This window comes from Pan troglodytes, chromosome 20 (genome assembly GCF_028858775.2).
Source record: "Pan troglodytes isolate AG18354 chromosome 20, NHGRI_mPanTro3-v2.0_pri, whole genome shotgun sequence".
Lineage (NCBI taxonomy): Eukaryota > Metazoa > Chordata > Mammalia > Primates > Hominidae > Pan > Pan troglodytes.
In genome coordinates, this window is record NC_072418.2 from 4,586,643 (window position 1) to 4,612,499 (window position 25,857).

Here is a 25,857-nt window from a genome sequence, read left to right on the forward strand (position 1 = left end):
CCACACTTTTTTTTCTTTGAGGCAGGGTCTAGCTCCGTCCCCTAGGCTGGAGTGCCGTGGTGTGATCATAGCTCACTGCAGCCTCCGCCTCCTGGGCTCAAGTGATTCTCCCACCTCAGCCTCCTGAGTAGCTGGGACCACTGGTGTGCACCACCATGCCTGGTTAATTTTTATTTTATTTATTTGTTTTTGAGATGGAGTCTCACTCTGTTGTCCAGGCTGCAGTGCAGTGGCGCAATCTTGGCTGACTGCAACCTCCGCCTCCCGGGTTCAAGCAATTCTCCTGCCTCAGGCTCCCAAGTAGCTGGTACTACAGGCGTGCACCACCACACCTGGCTAATTTTTGTATTATTATTATTATTTTTAGTAGAGTTGGGGTTTCACCGTGTTGGCCAGCCTGGTCTCGAACTCCTGACCTCAGGTGACCTGCCCGCCTCAGCCTCCCAAAATGCTGGGATTACAGGCGTGAGCCACCGCGCCCGGCCAGGGCACAGAGTTTAAAATGATGCAAAGGCTGGGCACATGCCTGTAATCCCAGCACTTTGAGAGGCTGAGGTGGGTGGATCACTTGAGCCCAGGAGTTTGGTACCATCCTGGGCAACACAGTGAGACCCCATCTCTACAAAGAATAAAACATGAGCCTGGCACAGTGGCGTGTGCCTGTGGTCCCAGCTACTCAGAAGGCTGAGGTGGGGGGATTGCTTGAGTCCAGGAGATCGAGGCTGCAGGGAGCTATGATCATAACACTGAACTCCAGCCTGGGCAACAGAGGGAGACCCTATCACAAAAATAAATCAATAATAAATAATAAAACAATGCAAAAACAGACAAACATGCACCTCAGTAATCAAGATAAACATCACTTTACTGAATGTTTCACAAAACCTAACCGGCAAACTATGGGCCGAGCCTCTGTTTTTGTCAATAAAGTTTTATTGGAACCCGGGTGGAGGAGCAGGGTAAGGCAAAGAGAAGCAGGGTTAAACAAGTGCAGATCAGATCCTGTCTTTATTTAAAATATTGATAGGCCAGGTGTGGTGGCTCATGCCTGTAATCCCAGCCCTTTGGGAGGCTGAGGCTGGTGGATCACCTGAGGTCAGGAGTTTGAGACCAGCCTGGCCAACAGGCTGAAACCCCATCTCTACTAAAAATACAAAAAAAAAAAAAAAAAAAAAAATTATTCGGGCATGGAGGTGGGTGCCTGTAATCCCAGCTACTCTGGAGGCTGAGGCAGGAGAATCGCTTGAACCCGGGAGGCGGAGGTTGCAGTGAGATGAGATTGCACCACTGCACTCCAGCCTGGGTGACAGAGCAAGACTCCGTTTAAAAAAAAAAAAGGCTGGGCGTAGTGGCTCACGCCTGTAATCCCAGCACTTTGGGAGGCTGAGGCAGCAGATCACCTGAGGTCGGGAGATCGAGACCATCCTAGCCAAGATGGTGAAACCCCGTCTCTACTAAAAACACAAAATTAGCCAGGCATGGTAGCCTGCGCCTGTAATCCCAGTTACTCGGGAGGCTGAGGCAGGAGAATCGCTTGAACCCGGGAGGCAGAGGTTGCAGTGAGCCGAGATCGTGCCACTGCACTCCAGCCTGGGCGAAACTCTGTCTCAAAAAAAAAAAAAAAATGTTGGTAGTGTGGTGTGGCCTCTGGATCAGGCCCCTCCAGATCCTACAGCTGTCCTTTCATTTGAGAAGCCCTTATTGAGCCATGGGAGCTGGGGCCACATTTTCTCTGGATCCCCAGCATCGCCCAGTATGGGGCAGGGCAGGGATGCTGTATGCTCATGGATTTTACATGACATCGGCCTTTTGGAGAAAAATGCCTGTGTTTTGTTTGTTTGAGACAGGGTCTCACTCTGTCGCCAGGCTGGAGTTCAGTGGTGCGATCTCGGCTCACTGTAACCTCCGCCTCCCCGGTTCAAGTGATTCTCCTGCCTCAGCCCCCTGAGTAGCTGGGATTACAGGTGGCCGCCACCACGCCCAGCAAATTTTTGTATTTTCGTAAAGATGGGGTTTCGCCATGTTGGCGAGGCTGGTCTCGAACTCCTGACCACAGGTGATCCACCCGCCTCGGCCTCCCAAAGTGCTGGGATTACAGACGTGAGCCACCATGCCCAGCCTATTGCAGGACTATTAGCTTCCAAATTACAGACAAACAAACCGAGGCACAGAGAGGGGCAGTGACTTGCCCCAGGCCACACAGCAATGGAAGCCGGAGACCTGAGCCTCCAGCTTCCCTTGGCTCCACAAGCAAAAGCTCACATGTGGGAATTGTGCCTCTGTCTTGTGGAGGGAAACAGGAGGAAGTTCATACGCAGGGCTCAGGAATCACCTGGAAAAGATGCCGGCTTGTCGGGGGATGTGGGAGAGAGAGAGACACCCCAAACGCGTGTCCCTGTCCAGAAGATGGGGGTGAGAGATCCACGAGGGTGCCGGCATGGGCTGGGGCACCCCGAGTGCTGTCCTAGCTCCGTCTGGGAGGGGAAGTCAAGGCAGGCTTGGTCAGAAGCCACCCAGACATGGGGCGTGAGGATGGCTTGGTCTGGTCCTGGTTTTAGGGGTCCCCTCTTAGGTTTCCAGCCACCAAGGAGATGGGTGTTACTTTAGCTGGGTCTTGGCTGCCTGAGCAGGGAGGGCCTCTCAGCTGGGGTCTCCCCTGCCCTCCCCCGAGTGCACCCCATAAATGAGACAGGGTTCATGGAAACCTTGGAGGTTGCACCTGGTTCATGTCAGGCACTCAGAGCATTGCACAGGGAAGAGGCAGCTCTCCTGGACGGGGACTCTGAGGCCTACAGGACAATAGTTTCACCTGCCTTTGCTGTAGGAGAGAACGGGAAATCAGTCCCCACGGGAGAGTCCCACAGCTTAGAGCCCCCCTCACCCTCCAGCTGCCTTGAAACCAGGCATGGAGAGAGGGCCGCCTCACAGTCCCTGACAGGCCTCTGTTCTGCCCCCGAAGGGCAGGGAAATAAAGGAACCTTAGTCCCAGGTTCAAATGGGGGAACCGAGGCCCAGAGAGTGACACTGGGCTGTGGCGAGTGGGAGACTGCTCTTGGCTGGGTCTTCTGCATCCTAGTTCCGTCCACTTCCATCCTGAAAAAGCACAAGCTTCTCCCTGTGCCTTCCCGGGCGGGTGAGGTTTGAGACTTCATGCCCACTGTGCCTCAGTTTCCCCACCTGTCACCGCTCCGTGCCTCGGTTTCTCCATCTGTTGCCGCTCTGTGCCTCAATTTCCCCATCTGTCAGTGAGGACTGGGGTGGGGCTAAAGCACTTTATTAGTCTCACTTCCAAAGCCAAGACTCCCTGGCTTTTCTCGGAGCCCTCAGAGACAGGCAGGGCAGACATGGGACCCTGTCAGCAGCACCCAGACTCCCCGACAGACCAATTCCAGGAGGCACAGCGGGGACCCATGTCTTCTTTCTTCCCCGGCCTAAGTTTGGGGCAGGAGTTTCCCAATGGCCCAGCTTTGCCCACTCTTCTCAGCCCCCACCTGTCCCCAGCTGGGGTCTCAGAGCGGCTTCCCTCCACCCTCTGCCCCTTGCTCGACCCATCTGTAAAATGGGTTCGTTAGCAGGACCCACCCAGCTCACAGGGCTGGCCTCAGCGTGAAAGGAGGGAACACACACAGCGCCTGGAACAGCGCCAGGAACAGCATGGGCGCTGCAGAAGTGTGGCCTATCACATGTCACTAGTGGCGTGGAATTCCCTCAGGGTTGGCTTCCCCTGGGGACCCCAGCAGCCCCTCATCCCTCAGCCCTGCCCCCTGTTGCTCTCATGGGAGTAAGAACAAAATCTGAAGTTTGTTATTAAATCGGTTCCATTTTTATTGGATTTGAACCAAATACAGCAGGATGAGGGGTGGGGGGGCTGAGGGGTCTTAGTTCATGTTGGGATGGGGTGGGGGGCTCAGGGGGCTGGGAAATCCTAATATACGGATGCTCTGTGAACCCTAACCTGGCCGAGAATGCACCCCCTCCTGTCTTTGATAGGCTAAAGGCACTTGGATATCAATTTTGGGGGGCCCTTGGGGTTGTCATGGTAACCAGAGTCAGGCAGGTGCTAAGAAAAAAATTGGTTCTGCCCAATTCAGGGGTGGCGGTTGGGGTTGCACGAACTTCGGCCCTCACTCATGTCGAGCCCCCTGGGCCATCTGTACATCGTGGTGCAGGCCTGGGCCCTCCCGGCCACAGCTCAGGGAGAACGGGCCGTTGTCTCCTTCCAGCTCCTTCTGAAACTTTTGCTCAAAGCCTTCAGGGCTGAGTCGGCTTTCTCTCTGTTTCTCTCTGGCTGATCGATCTCAGAGCAGTCTTGAGGGATCCAGGATCCGAGTCAAGCCATCAAGCTCATCTGCAGGCCTGGCCTCTGAATACAGGGTAATAGGTTGGACCCTCAGACCCATTTTACAGATGAGGACACTGATGGTCTAGGTGGTCTTCAGTCACCAGCTGAGATCACATAGCCGGGCAGGAGCAGAGCTGCTTTTGAGCCCTTCCCGCAAAGTCCTGGAGGGTCTGTCCTAACCTCTTGGTTGGCAGCCAAGCCCCTTTCTGGCTGAGGTTTTGGCCCAACAATGGTTCCTGTCCCTGCCCCCAGCAATGTCCTAACTGTCCTCTGGAGGATGTGGAGGGGAGGGGCAAGAACTGGCTGTGAGGAGGCCAGGTCACAGATGGTCCCTGTGGTCCCGGTCTGGTGCCTGAATCCTTCTGCAAAACCTCAGCTCCTGCTTGTTTACCCCCCGTGACAGGATGCCCACCATCTGCAGAGCAACCGGGCGGTGACCTCAGGGAAGCTCTTCCTTGACCTGAGCCGCAGTCGGCCTGTGACCCCAGCTTTGGTCCTGGATCTGCCCCACCTCTGCAGGTGCAGAGACCGAGCTTCCTCCATCACCTCCCGAGGACCCGGGTCCAGGCCTCCCTGCAGGGTGAAGCCCTTGTTCCCGCCTTGTTCTTGTCACTACACTGCACCGCACGTAGCCGGGACCACCGGGAACCCCCTGTGCTCTTTGGTCTCCTTCCCCACCTGAGCCACGGGTCAGCAGGGCCGGCCATGATGGGGCCACGCTCAGGGCTTGTCTGAGGCCGGCTCAGAGGTCAGTGTGTACCTAGGGGCAAAAGTCCCTCCAGTAGACCCATTCAGAAGGACACTCAGCACCCCAGAAGCCATGGTCCTGCAGGGTGGCCACCTCTCCCTTGTGGGGTGGCCCTCTCTTGCCTGCTGTTCTGGGAAGCACGTGGCAGTGGAGGGAGGCGGAGGGCTGGGGTGACGGCTCCTTCTTGTGGACAGCCCTGCTGGGCTGTGGGGAGGACGGAGGACAGGGCGTGTGGACCCCTGACTGTGACCACCGTGTGTGCTGGGTCCTCAGCAAGACCTGAGCCCAGGCCCCGAGGTCGGCTGGGAGATGCTCAGCGGAGCAGGCGCTGGGGTGGGCTGTGTGTCCCAGGTGTGAGCTGTGTCTCAGTTATGCGTTGTGCCTGTCCCAGGTGTGAACTGAGCATGTCCCTGGGGTGAGCTGTGCTCTCACGAGAGCCCTGCCTGCCTCTGTGGTCAGCTCTGGTGCCCAGGGCTTGGTTTTAGTGTCAGCTGGGTGTGAGGTGTGTGTCTCGGGTGGGAGCTGTGTGTGTCCCAGATGTGAGTTCTGTGTTCTGGGTGTGAGCTGAGTGTGTCCTGGGTGTGAGCTGTGTGTTCCAGTGTGAGCTGAGTGTGTCCTGGGTGTGAGCTGTATCCCGGGTGTGAGCTGTGTGTTCCACTGTGAGCTGTGCTTGTATCAGGTGTGAGCTGAGTGTGTCCTTGGTATGAGCTGTGTCCCGGGTGTGAGCTGTGTGTCCTGGGTGTGAGCTGTGTGTTCCGGGTGTGAGCTGAGTGTGTCCTGGGTGTGAGCTGTGTGTCCCAGGTGTGAGCTGTGTTTCCCGGGTGTAAGCTGTGTGTCCCGGGTGTGAGCTGTGTGTTCTGGGTGTGAGCTGTGCCTGTCCCGGGTGTGAGCTGTGTGTGTCCTAGGTGTGAGCTGTGTGTCCCGGGTGTAAGCTGTGTGTGTCCTGGGTGTGAGCTGTGTGTCCCGGGTGTGAGTTGCGCCTGTCCCGGGTGTGAGCTTTGCTCTCACGAGAGCCCTGCCTGCCCCTGTGGTCAGCTCTGGTGCCCCGGGTCTGGTTTTAGTGTCGGCTGGGTGTGAGGTGTGTTGCACCTGTGTGATTGGGTTCCAGGTGTGAGTGTGTCTCTGGGTGTGGGGTGTAGGATGGCCAGGTGTGAACAATGCAGACTTTCTGCGCACCCTCCCCTTGGGGCTGTGGGGCCCTTTGTGGGACCCGGGTGTCCACCGTCTCCCCGATGCGATCTGTGTACAAAGGGCTGGGGGAGCGGAAGCCCAGGGCTTGGGGGCAGCAGTCTTGTGCCTCCTTGGTGTGAATTGCGGGCCCTGAGGATCCTGGGGTCTCTGAGCGCCCCCAGCCACCCCGGGTTGGTAGACGGGAGCCCATCCCCCCATCCTTGCAGCCCGCACCCCCACCCCCCAGCTCAGCCACCATAGCAGGGACAGGAAGACGGGTTGAAATCTTTAGAAAACGCTTGAGAAACTGCAAAAAAGACGCATGCTGATGAAAAACAGTCCTGCGGTTGGGCGTCTACAAAAAAAGGGGAAGTTCTGCCTGGGGAGCGCCGTGCAGCCGCCCCCTTCCCCTCCGGAAAATGCATAGGTGGACACGCGAGGGACCGGCCCGCGGGGGAGGGGAGGGGAGGGTCCGCCCTGGGGACCCCTCAGATCATCTTCATGTTGAACTTGCGCGCGCCTCCCTGGCCCGCCGCGGCGGCCGGCCCATCCACCTTGCGGAAGGAGTACTCCACCGAGAAGTTGTTTTTGTGCTGCCCGCGGCCGCGGCTCCACACGAACAGCAGCACGAAGCAGAAGAGGACCACGCCCAGGAAGGTGATGCAGCCCATGGCGGTGGACACCAGGATGGTGGTGAGGTCGAGCGGCGCGCGCAGGGCCGCCAGCGTCTCGTTGTGGGCCTCGCCCGGGGTCCGGTTGGCGGCCGGCTCGGGGCGCACGGTCAGCGTGGCGAAGTAGGTGTCGTTGCCGCCCGCGTTGCTGGCCACGCACGTGTAGGTGCCGCTGTCCTGCGGCCGCGCGTCCTGGATCTCCAGCGTCCCCCCGGGGAGCACGCGCGCCCGGCCCGCGCTGGTGGCCGTCACCGGCCGGTGCTGGGGGGTCACCCAGGCCACGGTGGGCGCCGGCTCGCCCTCGGCGCGGCAGAGGAAGCGGACGTCTTCGCCCGCGGTGGCCGTGACGCGCTGCAGCCGCCGCTCCCGGATCTTGGGTTTGCGGCACACGAAGTACTCGAACAGCACGGAGTCCGGCAGGTTTCGCAGCGCGTCGCCGCGCACCTCGGCCGGGGTGGCGCAGGCCGGCAGCCGCCCGTCGAAGTTGAGGGTCTTGCGACGCTGCACGATCCACAGCAGGCGACAGTCGCAGGCCAGCGGGTTCCCGTCCACGCGCAGCGTCTCTAGCGTGTTCACCGAGTGGAAGGTGCTCTCCTCCAACGTGGAGAGCAGGTTGTTGGAGAGGTTGAGCAGGCGGATCTGGCGCAGGCCCAGGAAGGCCTGCGGCTCCACCACAGCCAGCAGGGCCCCGGCCAGGTGCAGCTCGCGCAGGCGGACCAGGTCCCGGAACGACCCCCGCGGCACCGTGCTGATGGGGTTGTGCGACAGATTGAGGCAGGTGAGGTGCGCCTGGTGCCGCAGCGCGGCGGCCGGCACGGCGGTGATGTTGGTGTGGGTGACCGACAGCGAGGTCAGGTTCAGGCCCCGCAGGCTGCCCGCCGCCACCTCCTCCAGCAGCGGCCAGTTGTCAATCTCCAGGTGCAGCAGCCCGGGCAGCCTGCGGAAGTTCTGGTCCTCCAGGGAGGCGATGGCCAGGTGGCGCAGCCGCAGGGCGCCCAGGCTGCGCAGATGGCCCAGCGACTCCCCGGACAGAGCCGTGAGGTTGCAGCGCTCCAGGGTCAGCTCCTCCAGGGCCAGCAGCCCCGCGAAGGCGCGGCGCGAGACGAACACCAGGTCGTTGTCGCCCACTTCCAGCCGGCGCAGGCTGTGCAGGTCCTGGAAAGTGTAGTCCAGCAGGATTACCAGCTTGTTCTCGCTCAGGTCCAGCAGCGTGAGGTTGTCCAGGCGCGTGAAGACCCCGGGCGGGATGAGCTTCAGCTGGTTGCCACGGAGACGCAGGACGCGCAGGCGCGGCAGGTTGGCGAAGGCGCCGGGCTCCACGTGCGCGATGGCGTTCTCGCTCAGGTCCAGCTCCTCCAGCGCGGGCAGCGCGGCCAGGTCGCCCGGGTTCAGGCAGCGGATGCGGTTGCGGCTGAGCTCCAGCAGGCGCGTCTCGGCCGGGATGCCGTCGGGCACGGCGGTCAGGCGGCGGCGCGTGCAGGCCACGGCGCGGGTCTGCGCGGTGCACTCGCAGCGGGCCGGGCAGCCTCCAGCCGGGGGCGGCGCGGCGGGCAGCAGGAGCAGGGGCAGGCTCAGGACGCACAGCCAGCAGGTCATGGTGCGGAGCGTGGGCCTAGGGCCGCGCCACCATCCTCCTGCGCACCTGCGGGCGGGCGGGGAGCGGGCAGCGTTAGCACCGTTAGCACCGAGCCCCCCTCCGCGGCGCCTCTGCCCCCCCAGCCCGCCCCTAACCCGTCCCAGCACGGCGGCTCGCTCCTGTAAGCCCAGCATTTTGGGAGGCTGAGATGGGAGAATTGCTTGAGTTCAAGAGTTGGAGACTAGCCTGCACAACATAGCAAGACTCCCATCTCTACAAAAAAATAAAAGATGAGCCGCATGTGGTGGCGTAGGCCTGTGGTCCCAGCTACTCAGGAGGCTGAGGCAGGAGGATTGCTTGGGCCCAGGAGGTGGAGGCTGCAGTGAGCTATGCTTGTGCCACTGCACTCCAGCCTGGGCAACACGGTGAGACCCCTGTCTCTAAAAAAAAAAAATAAAAAAAAAAAATAAAAATAAAAATTAGCTGGTTTTCAAGTAATTGTGAAATATTGAAAAGTTTACCCAGGCATGGTGGCCTGCACCTGTGGTCCCAGCTACTCAGGAGGCTGAGCCAGGAGGATTGCTTGAGCCCAGGGGGTTGAGGCCACAGTGAGCTGTGATCGTGCCACTGCACTCCAGCCTGGGAGATGGAGCAAAAAACCCTGTCTCAAAAAAAAAAAAAAAAAAAAAAGCAGCATTGATCCACCGTGTGGCTGCAATTCCAGTCTCCTGGGTTTTTTTGTTTTGTTTTGTTTGTGTTTGTTTGTCTGTTTGAGATGGAGGCTCACTCTGTCATCCAGGCTGGAGTGCAGTGGCTTGATCTCGGCTCACTGAAACCTCCACCTCCCGGGTTCAAGCAATTCTCCTGCCTCAGCCTCCTGAGTAGCTGGGATTACAGGTGCCCGCCACCACATCCGGCTAATTTTTGTATTTTTAGTAGAGACGGGGTTTTACCATATTGGCCAGGTTGGTCTCAAACTCCTGACCTCAGGTGATCCACCTGCCTCGGCCTCCCAAAGTGCTGGGATTACAGGTGTGAGCCACCGCACCCACCCACTCCTGGGTGTCTTTGCATAAGAGAATGGAACACACAGCGCACGGAAAACCTGAGAACATTCACAGCCGCATCTGTAACAGCCAAACAGTGGAAAAGGCTGGAATGTGCACCAAGGAATGGATGGGTCAGCACCGTGCAGCCACCCACACATGAACACGACTCAGCCATGAAAAGGAGTGAGGCTGTGACCCAGGCCACGGTGGGGATGCACCTTGAGGACGCCATGCTCAGTGAGAGACGCGACACAAAAGGCCACACTGTATGACCCCATTTCTTTCTTTCTTTTTTTTTGAGACGGAGTCTCGCTGTCACCCAGGCTGGAGTGCAGTGGCACAATCTCAGCTCACTGCAAGCTCTGCCTCCCGGGTTCACGCCATTCTCCTGCCTCAGCCTCCCGAGTAGCTGGGGCTACAGGTGCCCGCCACCACGCCCGGCTAATTTTTTGTGTTTTTAGTAGAGACGGGGTTTCACCATGTTAGCCAGGATGGTCTCGATCTCCTGACCTCGTGATCCGCCCTCCTTGGCCTCCCAAAGTGCTGGGATTACAGGAGTGAGCCACCGCGCCTGGCCTTTTTTTTTTTTTGGAGACGGAGTCTCACTCTGGCCCAGGCTGGAATGCAGTGGTGTGATCTCAGCTCACTGCAAGCTCCCCCTCCCCAGGGTTTAAGTGATTCTCCTGCCTCAGCCTCCTGAGTAGCTGGGATTACAGGCACCCGCCACCATGCCCAGCTAATTTTTGTAGTTTTAGTAGAGATGGGGTTTTGCCATGTTGGCCAAGCTGGTCTTGAACTCCTGACCTCAGGTAATCCGCCGGCCTTGGCCTCCCAAAGTGCTGGGATTACAGGTGTGAGCCACCGCGCCCGTCCGTGTGATCTCATTTCTATGAAATGTCCAGGACAGGCCCATCCACAGACAGGGAGATGACATTTGATCTCAGACCCTGTTGTAGGTGGAACTGTGTTCCCGCAAATGTTCAAGGCCGGGTGCGGTGGCTCACGCCTGTAAATCCAGCATTTTGGGAGGCCGAGGTGGGTGGATCACCTGAGGTCAGGAGTTCGAGACCAGCCTGGGCAACATGGGGAACCCCCGTCTCAACTAAAAATACAAAAGTTAGCCTGGCGTGGTGGTGTGCGTCTATAGTCCTAACTAGGGGAATGTGGGGTGGGAGGATCACTTGATCCCAGGAGTTGAGGCTTCAGTGAGCTGTGATCGTGCCACTGCACTCTAGCCACTGGGCAACAGAGTGAGACTGTCTCAAGGGAAAAAAAAGGTATGTTCACGTCCTGCCCTCCGTGCCTGCTGTGCACGGGACCTCATTTGGAATCAGGGTCTTTACAGATGTGCGCAGGGCTAGATGAGACTGCGGTGGATTACAGTGAGCCTTTTCCAACGACTCCTGTCCTTACAACAAGAGGGAGACTTGGACACACACCTAGCCCCATACAGGGGAAATAGAGCCGTGTGAAGACGGAGGCAGAGGCTAGGGTGACACAGCCACAAGCCAGGGATTGCTGAGAGCCCCAGGAAGCTGGGAGAGGCAGGAAGGACGCGCCCCGGGAGCTTCCAGAGGGCCCCCGGCCCTGCGGACACCTTGATTTTGGACTTCTGCCTCCGGAGCTGGGAAGGCATATATTTCTGTTGTTTTAAAGCCCCCGGGGTTTGTGGCGCCGTGTTCTGGCAGGAAACAGGCCGACCCAAAAGTTGAACAGAACAGAGCCCATGGTTTTCTGGAGGAAGGGTGTGTGGGCTGGGGGAACAGCCACTGCAGAGGCCCTGAGGTGTGGCCGGAGTCTGGTGAAGCTAAAGGAGAGAGTGGAGGGGGGCGGGGAGCTGGGTTAGGAGGGGCCTCTGGGTGGGGGGCAGATGACATGGAGCCGTGGTGGCCCAGAGGAACAGGCGCCAATGCTCCATGGGTCCTGGTAGCTATGCCTCCTGGGCTGTTTCCGTCTCTCCTGGGAGTCTGCTGCACCCCTACCAGCTCTTGGCTGCAGCCGAGATTCTGGGGGCTGGGGTGGCGGGTGGAGGTGGGGTTGGAGGGAGCGGGAGGAAGCAGCCAGAACTACCAGGCGGCATTGCCCAGCTTCTTCTGCTTGGCCGCCTCCCCCGCCAGCCGGCCGGCTATTTTTGGCATCTTGGCAGCTGAGCCCCCCTCGGCATCCCCCCAGGCCCCTTGGCCCAAACCAGGTTGTGCGTCTCCTCACGGTTCCCACTGGCCTTCGATCCTCATTTGCTAAACATCTGCAAAGGCAGCTCCCGCCTCCCCAGTGCCTACGCGAATTTAATCCCAGAGTGAACAGATGCGGGGCCCCGGGAGACTGCTTCATGTCAGAGATGAATCGTACGTAAGTGAGGACAGCGTTTGTATCTTGCAGCTGTAATTCATTAAGATGAGGTCATGCAGGAGCAGGGAGAGCCCTAATTCAATGACTGGCATCCTTATAAGAGGGAAATTTGGACACAGAGACACAGGCGAAGGCCAAGTCACAACACAGGCAGAGACTGGAGTGATTCATCCACAAGTCAAGTGACACCAGGGATGGCCAGCTACCACCGGAAGCTGTAAGAGTCAGAAAGGGTCTCCCCGAAAGCCCCCAAAGGAAGCTGGACCTGCTTGAGCTTCGACTTCCAGACTCCAGAACTGTGAGAGCAGCAGATCCTCTTGCCGGGCGCGGTGGCTCACGCCTGTCATCCCAGCACTTCGGGAGGCTGAGGCGGGTGGATCACTTGAGGTCAGGAGTTCGAGAGCAGCCTAAGCAACATGGAGAAACCCTGTCTCTACTAAAAAATACAAAAACTAGCCGGGCGTGGTGATGGGCGCCTGTAATCCCAGCTCCTTGGGAGGCTGAGGGAGGAGAATCACTTGAACCCAGGAGGCGGAGGTGGCAGTGAGCCGAGATCGTGCCACTGCACTCCAGCCTGGGCGAAAAGAGGGGAAACTCCGTCTCAATAAATACATAAATAAATAAGGTGAAACGCCAAACTGAATTCTGGATTTAGGTGGACAGGACACATATGTACAGATGCCAAAACTGGGCATTCACGGAGTGTGGTGGAAAGGAAAGTGTCGCAGGCGAGAATGTGGTCCCACCGAGAGAAAAGGGAGGGGCCCCTGGTTCCCAGGAGGCCTTGGTCCTCCTGCCCCCAGCTTGGGAACATAGGAAACTCGAGGGAGGGAGGAAGGGAGGGAGCGAGAGAGGGGGCATGCCCCCCTACCCCGGAATCATCCTTAATCCCAACCTGGGCATGTTACAGGGAAGGCAATCCTTCCCTCCCAGCAAGCTCCCTCCCAGCACTGTTTTTCTGGGTCATTCTCTCGCGAGCTGCTGCCCTGCCGACAGCACACTCAGGGGCTGTGTCACAGGAGGGGACAAGAGTGCTAGGGTGGTGATGGCACTTTTTTCTGCCCCCCCACCCTGCACCTCCCTCCTTACTGTCCGCTCCACAGTGTTTACAAAACCACTGGTGAAAACCTGCCCACAGCCCAGGTGTGGCGGCTCACACCTGTAATCCCAGCCCACAGGCCGGGTGCGGTGGTTCACGCCTGTCATCCCAGAACTTTGGGACGCCAAGGCGGGGGGATCACTGGAGCCCAGGAGGTCCAGGATGCAGTGAGCTGAGATCGCGCCGCTGGACTCTAGCTTGGGCAACAGAGCGAGACTCTGTCTTTTGGTTCTTTTTTTTTGAGACAGGGTCTCACTCTGTCGCCTGGGCTGGAATGCAATGGCATGATCTCAGCTCACTGCAACCTCCACCTCCTGGGTTCAGGTGATTATCCTGCCTCAGCCTCCCAAGTAGCTGGGGTTACAGGTACCCACTACCACACCCGGCTAATTTTTGTATTTTTAGTAGAGACGGGGTTTCACCATGTGGGCCAGGTTGGTTTCGAACTCCTGACTTCAAATGATCCACCCGCCTCGGCCTCTCAAAGTGCTGGGATTACAGGTGTGAACCACCGTGCCCGGCTGCAAGACCCTGTTTTTAAAAAAGAAGAATAGGCCGGGCACGGTGGCTCACACCTGTAATCCCAGCACTTTGGGAGGCCGAGGTGGGCGGATCACGAGGTCAGGAGATCGAGACCATCCTGGCTAACATGGTGAAACCCCGTCTCTACTAAAAAAACATACAAAAAATTAGCTGGGCGTGGTGGCGGGCGCCTGTAGTCCCAGCTACTCAGGAGGCTGAGGCAGGAGAATGGCGTGAACCCGGGAGGCGGAGCTTGCAGCGAGCCGAGATCGCGCCACTGCACTCCAACCTGGGCGACAGAGCAAGACTCTGTCTCAAAAAAAAAAAAAAAAAAGAAGAAGAATAAAGTAAACCTACCCACGGCTCTCAGGCGAGAAACATCCATCTGTTGGCCTGCAAGACCCTGCAGCAAGCAGCCCTCGCCCCCACCCTAGCCTCATCTAGATACTGCAAAAGCTCTTTCCTCTCAGTGCAGACCCCTCACCCTGCTCTGCTCCCCCAGGACCCGGGCATGCACCCTCCCTCCCCTTTCTTTTTTCTTTTTTTTTCTGAGACAGAGTCTCGCTCTGTCGCCCAGGCTGGAGTGCAGTGGCATGATCTCTGTTCACTGCAAACTCCGCCTCCCGGGTTCAAGCCATTCTCCTGCTTCAGCCTCCCGAGGAGCTGGGACTACAGGCGCCCGCCACCACGCCCGGCTAATTTTTGTATTTTTAGTAGAGATGGGATTTCACCACGCTGGCCAGGATGGTCTCGATCTCCTGACCTCGTGATCCACCTGCCTCAGCTTCCCAAAGTGCTGGGATTACAGGCATAAGCCACCGCACCTGGCCTTTTTTTTTTTTTTTTGAGATGGACCTTCATTCTTGTTGTCCAGGCTGGAGTGCAATGGCACGATCTCAACTTACTGCAACCTCTGCCTCCCGAGTTTAAGTGATTCTCCTGTCTCAACCTACCAAGTAGCTGGGATTACAGGCATACGCCACCACGCCCAGCTAATTTTTGTATTTTTAGTAGCGATGGGGTTTCACCATGTTAGTCAGGCTGGTCTCAAACTCCTAACCTCAGGTGATCCACCCGCCTCGGCCTCCCAAAGTGCTGGAATTACAGTGTGAGCCACCGCGCCTGGCCTGTTTGTTTTTTGAGACAAGGTCTTGCTCTGTCGCCCAGTCTGGAACGGCAGGATCTCCTGGGAGGCCTTTGCCTTCCAGCTTCGAGCGATTCTCCTGCCTCAGCCTCCTGAGTAGCTGGGACTACAGGCGCCCGCCACCACATCTAGCTTATTTTTGTATTTTTAGTAGAGATGGGGTTTCACTATGTTAGCCAGGCTGGTCTCAAACTCCTGGGCTCAAGTGATCTGCCTGCCTCAGCCTCCTAAAGTGCTGAGATTATAGGTGTGAGCCACTGGGCCTGGTCCATTTTCTAAATTAGAGGTTTCTTTTTAAGTTGGAATTTATTTATTTATTTATTTATTTGGAGACAGGTTCTTGCTCTGTTGCCCAGGTTGGAGTGCAGTGGTGTGATCTCGGCTCACTGCAGCCTCCACCTCCCCAGCTCAAGCGATCCTCCCACCTCAGCCTCTCAAGTAGCTGGGATTATAGGCAAGTGCCAGCACACCTGGTTAATTTTTTCATTTTTTTGTAGAGATAGGGTCTCACTCTATTGCCCAGGGTGGTCTCGAACCCCTGGGCTGAAGTGATCCACCTGCCTTGGCTTCCGAAGGTGCTGGGAACAGAGGCATGAGCCACCATGCTGGGCCAATAATTTTTTTTTTTTTTTTGACATAGAGTCTTGCTCTGTCATCCAGGCTGGAGTGCAGTGGTGTGATCTCAGCTCACTGCAACCTCTGCCTCCTGGGTTCAAGAGATTCTGCTGTCTCAGCCTCCCGAGTAGCTGGGATTACAAGCACGCACCACCAGGTCTGGCTAATTTTTGTATTTTTAGTAGAGATGGGATTTCACCATGTTGGTCAGGCTGGTCTCGAACTCCTGACCTCGTGATCCGCCCACCTCGGCCTCCCAAAGTGCTGGGATTACAGGCGTGAGCCACCGCGCCCGGCCCAAGAATTTTTTTTTAAAGCAGTTCCCACAGAGCACAGATAAGGGCAAAATCAGGAAGTTTCCTGGAGAGATGACAGGTCTGGAATCGCTAGGTCACAGTCACACTGATCCAGTGGCAGAAGTGCCGGCAGGAGGCCTCAATTTGGATGCGCTGTGTGACCTCTGTTGAGAAACCTACCCTCTCTGGACCTCGCCTGTCACGGTACAGGCACAAGAGCCCTCCGGGGCACCCTCCAAGCTCTGGTTCTATAATTACTCCTGGGATGAGAGGACAGCTGATCCCTTGCACCCAGCAGGGGCCACTCAAGCTGTGACCTAGTTTTACAACCCTGACTCCCCCATTCGACGGCCTGGCCCTGTCATTTCCTCTGCAGGGTGCTGCGGGGGAGGCAGGAGGGGGGATCTGGCAGCTGGACTCAGGCTTCTGACATGTCCCCTAAGGGTCTGGTGTTCCCCAACTTGGGAGGAAGAACTGGTTCCTGGAGAGGGGACGTGGGAGACTCGATTCTGTGTACACGGGCTGCATCTGCTCACCATGTGCCCTGAATGCATCCGGTTGTCCTCCCTGGCCTCTTATTTTTTATTTTATTTTATTTTTTTTTTGAGATGGAGTCTCGCTCTGTCGCCCAGGCTGGAGTGCAGTGGTGCGATCTCGGCTCACTGCAAGCTCCGCCTCCCATGTTCAAGCAATTCTCCTGCCTCAGCCTGCCGAGTAGCTGGGACTGCAGGCGCCCACCACTATGCCCGGCTAATTTTTTTGTATTTTTAGTAGAGATGGGGTTTCACCGTGTTAGCCAGGATGGTCTCGATCTCCTGACCTGGTGATCCGCCCGCCTCGGCCTCCCAAAGTGCTGGGATTACAGGCGTGAGCCACTGCGCCCAGGCTTTTTTTTTTTTTTTTTTTTTTTGAGACGGAGTCTTGCTGTGACGCCCAGGCTGGAGTGCAGTGGTGCGATCTCGGCTCACTGCAAGCTTCGCCCCTGGGTTCATGCCATTCTCCTGCCTCAGCCTACCAAGTAGCTGGGACTACAGGCGCCTGCCACCTCGCCCGGCTAATTTTTTGTATTTTTAGTAGAGATGGGGTTTCACCGTGTTAGCCAGGATGGTCTCAATCTCCTGACCTCGTGATCCACCGGCCTCGGCCTCCCAAAGTGCTGGGATTACAGGCGTGAACCACCATGCCTGGCCTCTTTTTTATTTTTATTTTTTATTGAGTCGGACTCTCACTCTGTCACCCAGGCTGAGAGTGCAATGGTGCGATCTCCGCTCACTGCAGCCTTCGCCTCCCGGGTTCAAGCAAGTCTCCTGCCTCAGCCTCCTGAGTAGCTGGGATTAAAGGTGCATGCCACCACACCTGGCTCATTTTTATATTTTTAGTAGAGACGGGGTTTCACCCTGTTGGCCAGGCTGGTCTCGAACTCCTGACCTCAGGTGATCCACCTGCCTCAGCCTCCCAAGGTGCTAGGATGACAGGTGTGAGCCACTGCGCCTGGCCCCAGGCTGACTCTTTAGGGGCCTCTGTCCCCTCCCTTGTCCTCATGCTGTGGTCCTGGGGGAAGGCGACACTTTCAGGGCTCTCTATCTCCATCCTCATCGGTCCCTCGGACCACCCCCCTCCCAGGAAGCTGCCACCCACCTGGGGCATTACCTCCCGTCCTCCCAGGATGGAAACACCATCTGCTCACAGATACCTCCTGATGGTGTGTCCCAGCCACCTGAACTGCAGCCCAGGGACCCAGCCCCATCCCTGACCTCTCCCAGGGCGACCCACAGAACCCCAGCGTAACCCCGGCCATGCGGAGCCAACCCCAGCTCCACCCTTCCTCTCCCACAGGCCAGAGTCCTCCCTCGCTCTGGGCCTCCCGCCACTGCCAGGCCTCTGTCCCCTACCCCGAACTCCTCTCCTTCCAGCCGGGCTCCAGTTCGCCCCCAACATTCAACGCGCTCCTCCTGTTCTGGCCTTGGTGTCCCCAGCTGCCGAATGGAACTGGAGTAGGGGGAGGATCAGGCCAGCCCCTGCAAACCGCGGTCTCCCCAGGCTCTGTGAACGTTGGGGCCTGGTCGTTCTCTGGGGTGGGGCCGTCCTGGGCACTGCAGGGTGCTGAGAAGCGTCCCTGGCCTCCACCCACTCCATGCCAGGGACACCCCCTGTCGAGACAACCACAGATGTCCCCAGACTTTACCAAATGTCCCCTGGGAGCAGAATCACCCTGGTTCAGACCCTCTGGGTTAGGGGATTCCACAGACCCCCAAAAGACTCTGCATCCCACGATCCTCAGCCCTGCTGAGGTCCCAGGAGGCTGCGCACGTTGAAATCCACGCCCTGAGTGGGAGGGAGAGAGGAGGTGAATCCCAGGAGGTGGGGACCCCTGGTTTACACCGTCTGCCGGGTCAGGAGTTGATCCTGGTGTCTGGTGTGAGCAGGGGACAGATTTAGTGTTTTTTTTTAAATTTAAATAATTAATGCAGGTCTCTCTTTCTTGGCCCCATGGACATCTTATGTGGATGATTCTGTCTTGGGCACTGCAGGGTGCTGAGCAGCATCCCTGGCCTCTACCCACTCCAAGCCAGGAGCACCCCCTTCCCAGTCGTGACAGACACAAATGTCCCTGGACACGGCCCAGAGTCCCCCGCGGGGCAGAACCTCCCTGAGTGGGTCCTTGCTGTAGAGGACGCTGGCACACAGTGCGCCTCCAGTTCATGCCCCAGGAGGAGCCAGGGTGATTCAGCCTGTTTTACACGGGGAGGCGGAGACCCAGAGACAGACGGCGACGTACTCAGGGCCACACAGCAGAGAGGAAGCAGGTACAAGACGCGACCCCGGGGCTGGGTGCGGTGGCTCCTGCCTGTAATCCCAGCACTTTGGGAGGCCGAGGAGGGCGGATCACAAGTTCAAGAGATGGAGACCATCCTGGTTAACATGGTGAAACCCCGTCTCTACTAAAAAATACAAAAAATTAGCCGGGCGTGGTGGCGGGCACCTGTAGTCCCAGCTACTTGGGAGGCTGAGGCAGGAGAATGGCGTGAACCCGGGAGGTGGAGGTTGCAGTGAGCTGAGATCGCACCACTGCAGTCCAGCCTGGGCGACAGAGCGAGACTCCATCTCAAAAAAAAAAAAAAAAAAAAAAAGGAAAATAAAAGAAAATGTACCAGTTGCCCTTCGATGAACTGGAAACACAACAGAGAACAGAGGCCAGAAAGTCCCTGTTCTTTTATTTTTATTTATTTATTTGTGGGTAGTTTTTTTTTTTTTTTTTTTTTTTTTGAGACAGTCTCACTCTGTCATCCAGGCTGGAGTGCAATGGTTCAATCTAGGCTCACTGCAACCTCTGCCTCTCGGGTTAAAGCGATTCTCCTGCCTCAGTCTCCTGAGTAGCTGGGATTACAGACATGCGCCACTACGCCCAGCTAATTTTTGGATTTTTAGTAGAGACAGGGTTTTGCCATGTTGCCCAGGATGGTCTCGAACTCCTGACCTCAGGTGATCAGCCCGCCCCAGCCTCCCAAAGTGCTGGGATGACAGGCCCTGAGCCACCGTGCCGGGCCCCCTGTCCTTAAGGAGCTTACATTCTGGTGCGGGTGACACCGTGAAATCAGTGTACGGGACATCAGCTGGTAATAAACGTCACGGAGGTGAGAACAGCTGTGTCCTCGGGTGACGTCACCTCCTCGGCTCTGCGCCCCGCCGTCCACAGGCGCGAAGCCGGAGCTGGGGTTGGCGACCGAGAACCTTCCTGCCTCCCCTCCCCAGCAAGGGGCACGTCCCACCAGGCCCGGACTGCCCGTCTGCCCCTGCAGGGCCCCTCGCTCTGGTGGCGGGCTCGGTGAGCTCTGCTGCCCGGTCTCGGGAGTCTGGGGGAGCGCGGCGTCGACCCCTGTGGAGGGAGGACTCGTGTTTCAAGGACAGAGCCTCATTACCATGCACGACCAGCCGCAGCTGAGGCCGCAGAGGCCTTTGGCAGGGGGGCCGGGACGGCGGCAGGGACGGCGTTGGCGGTGGTGGACGGGAGTGGGGGTCTGTCCTGAACAGGTGGGGGTGGTCCGTGTGCTGGCCCCCGCCATGCGATCGCACCCCAGGACTCTCCTCCTCTTCCTAAGCCCCAGCATGTGCCTGGTGCTGCGCGGGTGCTGGAGGCACAGCGGCTTCCACGCAGACGCCCGCAGCACCACAGCCTGTGCGCGGCGCATCCACGCCCTGTTACAAATGTTCCATTCAACGCCTTCTAGCACATTCACAGATCGTCCGCCCGCACCTCTAGTTCCAGAACATTCCATCACCCCCAAAAGGAAGCCCCGTCCCCTTCAGCAGTCACTCCCAGCCCCTCCCCAGCCCGGACCCCCACGCATCTGCTTCCTGTCTCTGCGAATTGGCCCGTCTGGACATCTCGCATCAATGCAATCGGACCGGCTGTGGCCCCCAGGGACTGGCGTCTTTCCCCCAGCGTCAAGGTGGGGGCACAAACAGGTGAGAATCGTGCAGCCCAGCTAATGAGCAGATTGTCTGAAAAAAGCGCTGAGGAGCGGAGCTAGCAGGGAGCTGTGGGGGGGTCTGTTCCGGGCTGTGGCTGTGTTCGACGGGCCCAGGGAAGACCCTGTCTGAGCTGAGACCTGGATGGGGAGCCGGGGTCAGCAGGGTACAGCTAGGCGAGGAGCGAGGCTGGCCGGGGGTGTGTCTGCGCTTGCGGGGGTGGGAGCCCTAGCTGGCAACGGCAAAACCACACGGGGCACTGAACCCCCAGGGAGGTGTCCGGACTTGCGTCCACAGGCAATGGGGAGCCATGGGAGGATATGGAGCAAGAGCATGGCGAGATCTGGGTTGCAGTTGGAAGGCGCGTCCAGCTCTGCGTGGTCCGACCCCAGGTTGCCCTGCCTCACCCAAACCTGGCAAGTCCTGACTCTCGGCTGTACCTCCATCTCCAGAGAGCAGGGCACTATTATCTCCCTCTCCACCCGGTTACCCACACGCAGAGCTGTGGCCGATGATGGAGCATGGGGAGGCTGAACTGGACACCAGGTGCTGAATCAATGGCCCCTTGTCCACTCCAGAGCCAGGGCAAGAACTCACGGGTCCTCACCTGAATCGGCCACTGACCGCCTTGGGCAGAGACATCGAAGTCTCTGAGCCTCAGTTTCCTCTTCTGCAAAAGGGAACTGCAGGGTTCCCAGTCACTTCCCTGGGCTGAGCGAGTGAGAAGTCAGGCAAGGAGGTTCCTTCCGGGGAAGTCTCCACTGGGTGCCGGCTGGGGTCAGGAGCCCAGAGTCCTAGGCCCTGGTCTGCTCCTGGCCATGTGTTCACCTCATTCATTCATTCAACAAACATTCATTCAACAAGCATTCATTCATTCATTCATTCAACAAGCACTTAAAAACAATGCCTGTGTGCCAGGCACTGGTTTTAAGAGAAACAGCAGTGAACAAAACAGACAAATCCCTGCTTTCTGTCTATGGGCAAGAAACAGAAGGAACAAGTAAAGCCGACTGTCACACGGCAGGCCATGGTATGGGAAAAAATAAACAGGGAAGGGGGGCCTGGGGTTGGCAGAATGGGGTTGGCAGAATGAAGGCCTCCCCACAGCCAGCCGGTTCTAATCCCCGGAACTGCAGATAAGGCCACCCTTCCATGGAAAAAGGGCCTCTGCAGATGGGATTAAGTAAGAATTGTGAGATCAGGAGATCATCCCGGATCATCCAGAGGCCCAACATCCTCACAGGGTCCTCACGAGAGGAGGCGGGAGGGTGAAAGTCAGAGACTGGAAGAGGCTGCGCTGAGGCTATGAAGGGATAGGGTGGGGCCCTGAGCCAAGGGATGCGGGTGCCTCTGGGCAATGGGAAAGATGGGAACCGGATTTTCGCCTGGAATGCGCAGCAAGAGGGCCCAGCCTTGGCCATGTCCTGTTTTTTTTTTTTTTTTTTTTTTGAGACAGAGTCTCGCTCTGTCACCCAGGCTGGTGCGATCTTGGCTCACTGCAACCTCTGCCTCCCAGGTTCAAGTGATTCTCCTGTCTCAGCCTCCCGAGAAGCTGGAACTACAGGCACGAGCCACCACGTCCGGCTAATTTTTTGTATTTTTAGTAGAGATGGGGTTTCACCATGTTGGCCAGGCTGGTCTCGAACTCCTGACCTCCAGTGATCTGCCTGCCTCGGCCTTCCAAAATGCTGGGACTACAAGCGTGAGCCACCACACCCAGCCTCATGCCCTGGTTTTACGCCAGTGAGGCCCATTTTGGACTCTGGCCTCCAGAACGGTGCAATAATAAATGTGTGTGGTTCCCAGCCACTGCTGTCACAGCCGCCAGAACTCATCAGGGTCATTGCAGTCTTGAAGAGGGAGGTCGCTCGAGGCCTCCCGGATCTGTGCACCTGCCTTCTGGGGCGTGGAAGGCAGGGGACATTGACCTCTCCTTGGGGTCTGAGATCTGCACCAACCACGGTGCAGGCACCGGCCTTGAGGACCCCCTCCCCAAAACTGTCCCCCACGGCAGGACCTGGGCAAGGGAGGCCTCTCTTCCCTGTACCCCCAGCTGTCCTTAGATATGGATCCTGGACTAATGGTCCTGGAAGCTCTTAGCTCAAGGAGAAGGCAGAGTGTGGCTGTGAGTGGCCGGGGTCCCTCCCTAGAACAGAGGTGGCCCTACCCTCTTGGTGCCTGGTGGCGTGGGCAGCTCCCTCCCTCAGCTCCTGGCTAAGCCCCCGGCCCTTCCAATCCGCCTCCTCTATTCTGAGCAGGGCTCTTCCCCTCGGCCCTCTTGCAAGGTTACCTCAAACACATCCTCCCTCCAGTCCCCGCCCAGGGCAAGGGATGCTGACATCTCCCTTGGGAAAGGCCCTCCTAGAGGCCGGCCAAACCCAGAGGGGGCAGGGGTGAGAAGTGTGGTAGCGGCCCCCTCTGTCCCCAGGCCCACAGTGACCTCCATCTCCCTCCCTCTGCCCCCCACCACAACCAGGGCGGTGGGAGTAAGGGGAGTGTACTCTGGATGCCCCGTTTGAGCTTCTAAGACGGATATGGGAGGAGGGGGCCCAGCCCCTCACAGCACGTGGCCCTCCAAGGTCTGCTTTTGGGGACATGCTGCCAGTCCCCCAGGACCCCTGCATCCTCTGTCCTAGATCCAGGCCCTCCCGGGGCTTCATCCATGGCAATTCATTAAGCCCTAATTAGCTTCCATCTGCTGTTAGTCCCCGTCAACCCCTCGAGGGGCTGGGGGCCTCCCGACCCACTTTCCTTCCCAGCCTGTACACGGGGGGCCGTGGACTGCCCTCTGCAGGCAGGGCCTCTAGATCTGGAACCAGTTTTGGAGCACCCAGTGTCTACACCGGCCACTTCACCCACTAGCCCAGCCCTGACTAGGGGGAATAATAAAGTTCGTTTTGGAGAGAAGGAGACTGAGGGTCAGAGTGGGCCCCCAGCTCACCGCACAACTTAGCTGCAGACAGTCAGCATTTGAACCTGGATCTGACGCCAGCTCCTACCCACAAAATCCCAGCTCCCCACTAGAGGGTGAAGGGCGCTCTTTGGAGGCCCGAGATTGACATGTGGTGGTGGGCGGCTTGATGGGGCCCACCCGGGGCCAACTTTGCTCGCAGAGTTCTTCAAGAGGCTCTACCTGGTGACGAGGTAGTGACTCAGGGGGCGCCGGGGAATGACAGTGCTGTGGGAAGAGACATCAAACTGCCTTCTATTCCCACTCAGCAAGGCACCTTCAGGTCCCGGCTTACCCTGGGGGTGGACGGCTGAGGCTGAGGGAGGCCAGGCAGGGCTGCTGCCGTAACCATCGTGACCTGAGCATCTGTTTTATGGCGGCACCACGCTGCAGCCGAGGTGGGCAGCATCTCATTTAATCCCGTGTGGGGTGGATCTGAGAGAGGGGACGTCATTTGCCGGAAGTCACCGGTGGAGACCAGACAGGCGGGGCAGGGAAGGCTGAGTTGAACCCTCCTAAGCCCCCATCCCACCGCCCCGCTGCCCCCTTCCTGCCACCCCACATCATCGAGATGGGGACAGGAGCTGGGTCTACAGGGGAAGCCCGTGGGTTCTTCCCACTCAGATCCTGTCTCCGACGATGGCTGCTGCTTCAGCTCAGAGAACAGCCAGGGTAAGGCCATGCCGCGGCAGCCCACCCCGCACCAGCCTCCTGATAAAGCCAGCACCACCCTCCCTGAACCTGTTTCCAGCCTGCGTCCTCCACCTGGCCACTCACACCTCACACCTTCTGCATCCTCTCCACGCCACTTCCAGGGAGCCCTCCTGGGTTGCTCTGGTTCTCACAGCTCTGTTGTCCCTGAAGGTTCCCCCCAGCCAAGCCCCAGATCGTCCCTCTGCGAATACCACTGCACAGCAGACGCCCGCTCCCCACCCCCGCCGGAGCAAGGGTGTCTGCAGCCTCGCTGCGTCCATGGTTTAGCCAGGGACCGCTTGCTAAAATGCAGCTTCTGGGGCCGATCGCCTCAGAAGTTCTGACTCCTCAGAACTGGGGGGGCCGGGACACCGGCACCGTTAGCGCCCCAAGCACACGTTGAGAAACCCAGTTACATGGTGGTCTCCAGCGTAAGGACCCGGGGCTTTTCTTGTGCCCGGACCAAGGCACGAGGTGCTGCTCCCCCAAACTTGTTGAATGGGACTCAGGGCCTCCCCTGGCCAGGCCCCAGAGGCCCGGAAGGTGGGGGCACCCACTCAGGGTGCCCAGGCCCATCATTTCTGGTGCTATTCAGACGCCCCCAGAGCAGGGGGACCCAGCCCTATGCCCCCAGGTCCCTCCCCGCCAGGCCGGGCCGTCAGCTCCAGCGATGGAGCAGGCTCCGGTGTGGACCCCAGATACCCTTTGCGTCTTCCAGCTCCGCACCCCCAGGCTGGACCAGACCCGGCTCGGGGGAGACAGGGCAGGAAGGCGCGGGCTGCAGGCTCTATTCGGACGTTCCCCACACCCCAGACCCAACCAGTGCCCCCTTCATCTCCTCCTGGAGAGGAGCGCATCCTCCCAGCGTCCCCACTGCCCCGGGGAGATGCCCACCCGGTTCCCCGCTCCTTGGCGCCCCAGGGGAGGGGCGGGGGGACCCCAGGGTGGGGAGTTCGCCCCCAAAGTTTCCAGGGGGAGCGTCGGGGGCCTGGCAAGGAGCGATGAGTCCGGGAGGGGTGCGCGGGGCAATTTCCCCCGGCTGAGGATGGGGTCGCGGGTTGGGGGCTTTGGGCGGCTGGGGCGCAGGGTGCAGGTGAGGGGTCCCCAGGCCTGCGGGCGCGCCCCACGCCGGGCCCCGGCGCGGCCACTCACCTGGGCGGCTCCGCCGCGGACACGGCGCGGGCTGCGGCGCGGGGGCCGCCCGGAGCCGACACGAGCAGCCGCAGCCGCCGCCGCCGCCGCCTCCCGGGCTCCGCCGTGCGCGCCGCTGCCGCGCGCAACCGCCCGCCGGTCTCCTTGGCGCGCCTGGCGGGGGCGCGCGGGGGATGCGCTGGGCCGCGTGCGCGGCGGCTGGGGCCGCAGGTGTGAGAGGCCACGTGGGCGCAGGTGCGGGGACACTGGGAGGGCGGGTGCAGAACCCCTCCGTGCGCATCCCGGGCGCTTCGTGTCCGAGGACCTCCTGTCCCCACGGCCTGGGTGAGCCTGCGGAGACGGCCGTGCACTAAACGCAGGGGCACCCCAAGTGCAGCAGGTTGTTCCGTGTGGAACCTTCTGGAAGCTACCATCGCCTCCTCTGCCCCCCGTCCCCCACCCCTAGTCCAGGCGGCCACCATCTGCACCTGGACATCTGCCACAGCCCAGCCCAGGCCCATTCCTTATGTGGCCCTCAGTGGAAGCCCCTCAGAGGAAGCTTAGCCACTGGGCTCCAGAACCTGCCATGATTCCCTATTGCCGTGAGGGTCCCGTCTACACCCCACCTAAGCTGGAATTTCTCTTTCTTTCGTCCTTTCTTTCTTTCTTTTTTTTTTTTTTTTTGAGATGGAGTCTTACTCTGTTGCCCAGGCTGGAGTACAGCGGTGCCATCTTGGCTCACTGCAACCTCCGCCTCCTGGGTTCAAGCGATTCTCCTGCCTCAGCCTCCCAAGTAGCTGGGATTACAGGCACCCGCCACCACGCCCGGCTAATTTTTGTATTTTTAGTAGAGACGGGTTTTCAGCATGTTGGCCAGGCTGGTCTCAAACTCCTGGACCTCAGGTGATCCACCCACCTCGGCCTCCCAAAGTGCTGGGATGACAGGTGTGAGCCACCGCCCGGCCGCCTGCACTGTTTGGTCTGCCGCACCACCTCCTTCCCCCTGGCCTGTCCTCACTCACTCTTTCCCGG

The 25,857-nt window shown here is 58.9% G+C and overlaps 1 protein-coding gene across 1 annotated transcript; it reads right to left on the minus strand.

The window, feature by feature from the left end:
• Nucleotides 1-3,800: 3,800 nt before the first annotated feature.
• On the minus strand, nt 3,801-24,925 carry LINGO3 (leucine rich repeat and Ig domain containing 3). The gene is made up of 2 exons (XM_016934645.4): nt 24,847-24,925; nt 3,801-8,573 (listed from the first exon to the last, which is right to left on the minus strand). The coding sequence occupies exon 2, from the start codon at nt 8,525-8,527 to the stop codon at nt 6,749-6,751; it is 1,779 nt and encodes a 592-aa protein (XP_016790134.2). The 5' UTR covers nt 8,528-8,573; nt 24,847-24,925; the 3' UTR covers nt 3,801-6,748.
• Nucleotides 24,926-25,857: the final 932 nt, after the last annotated feature.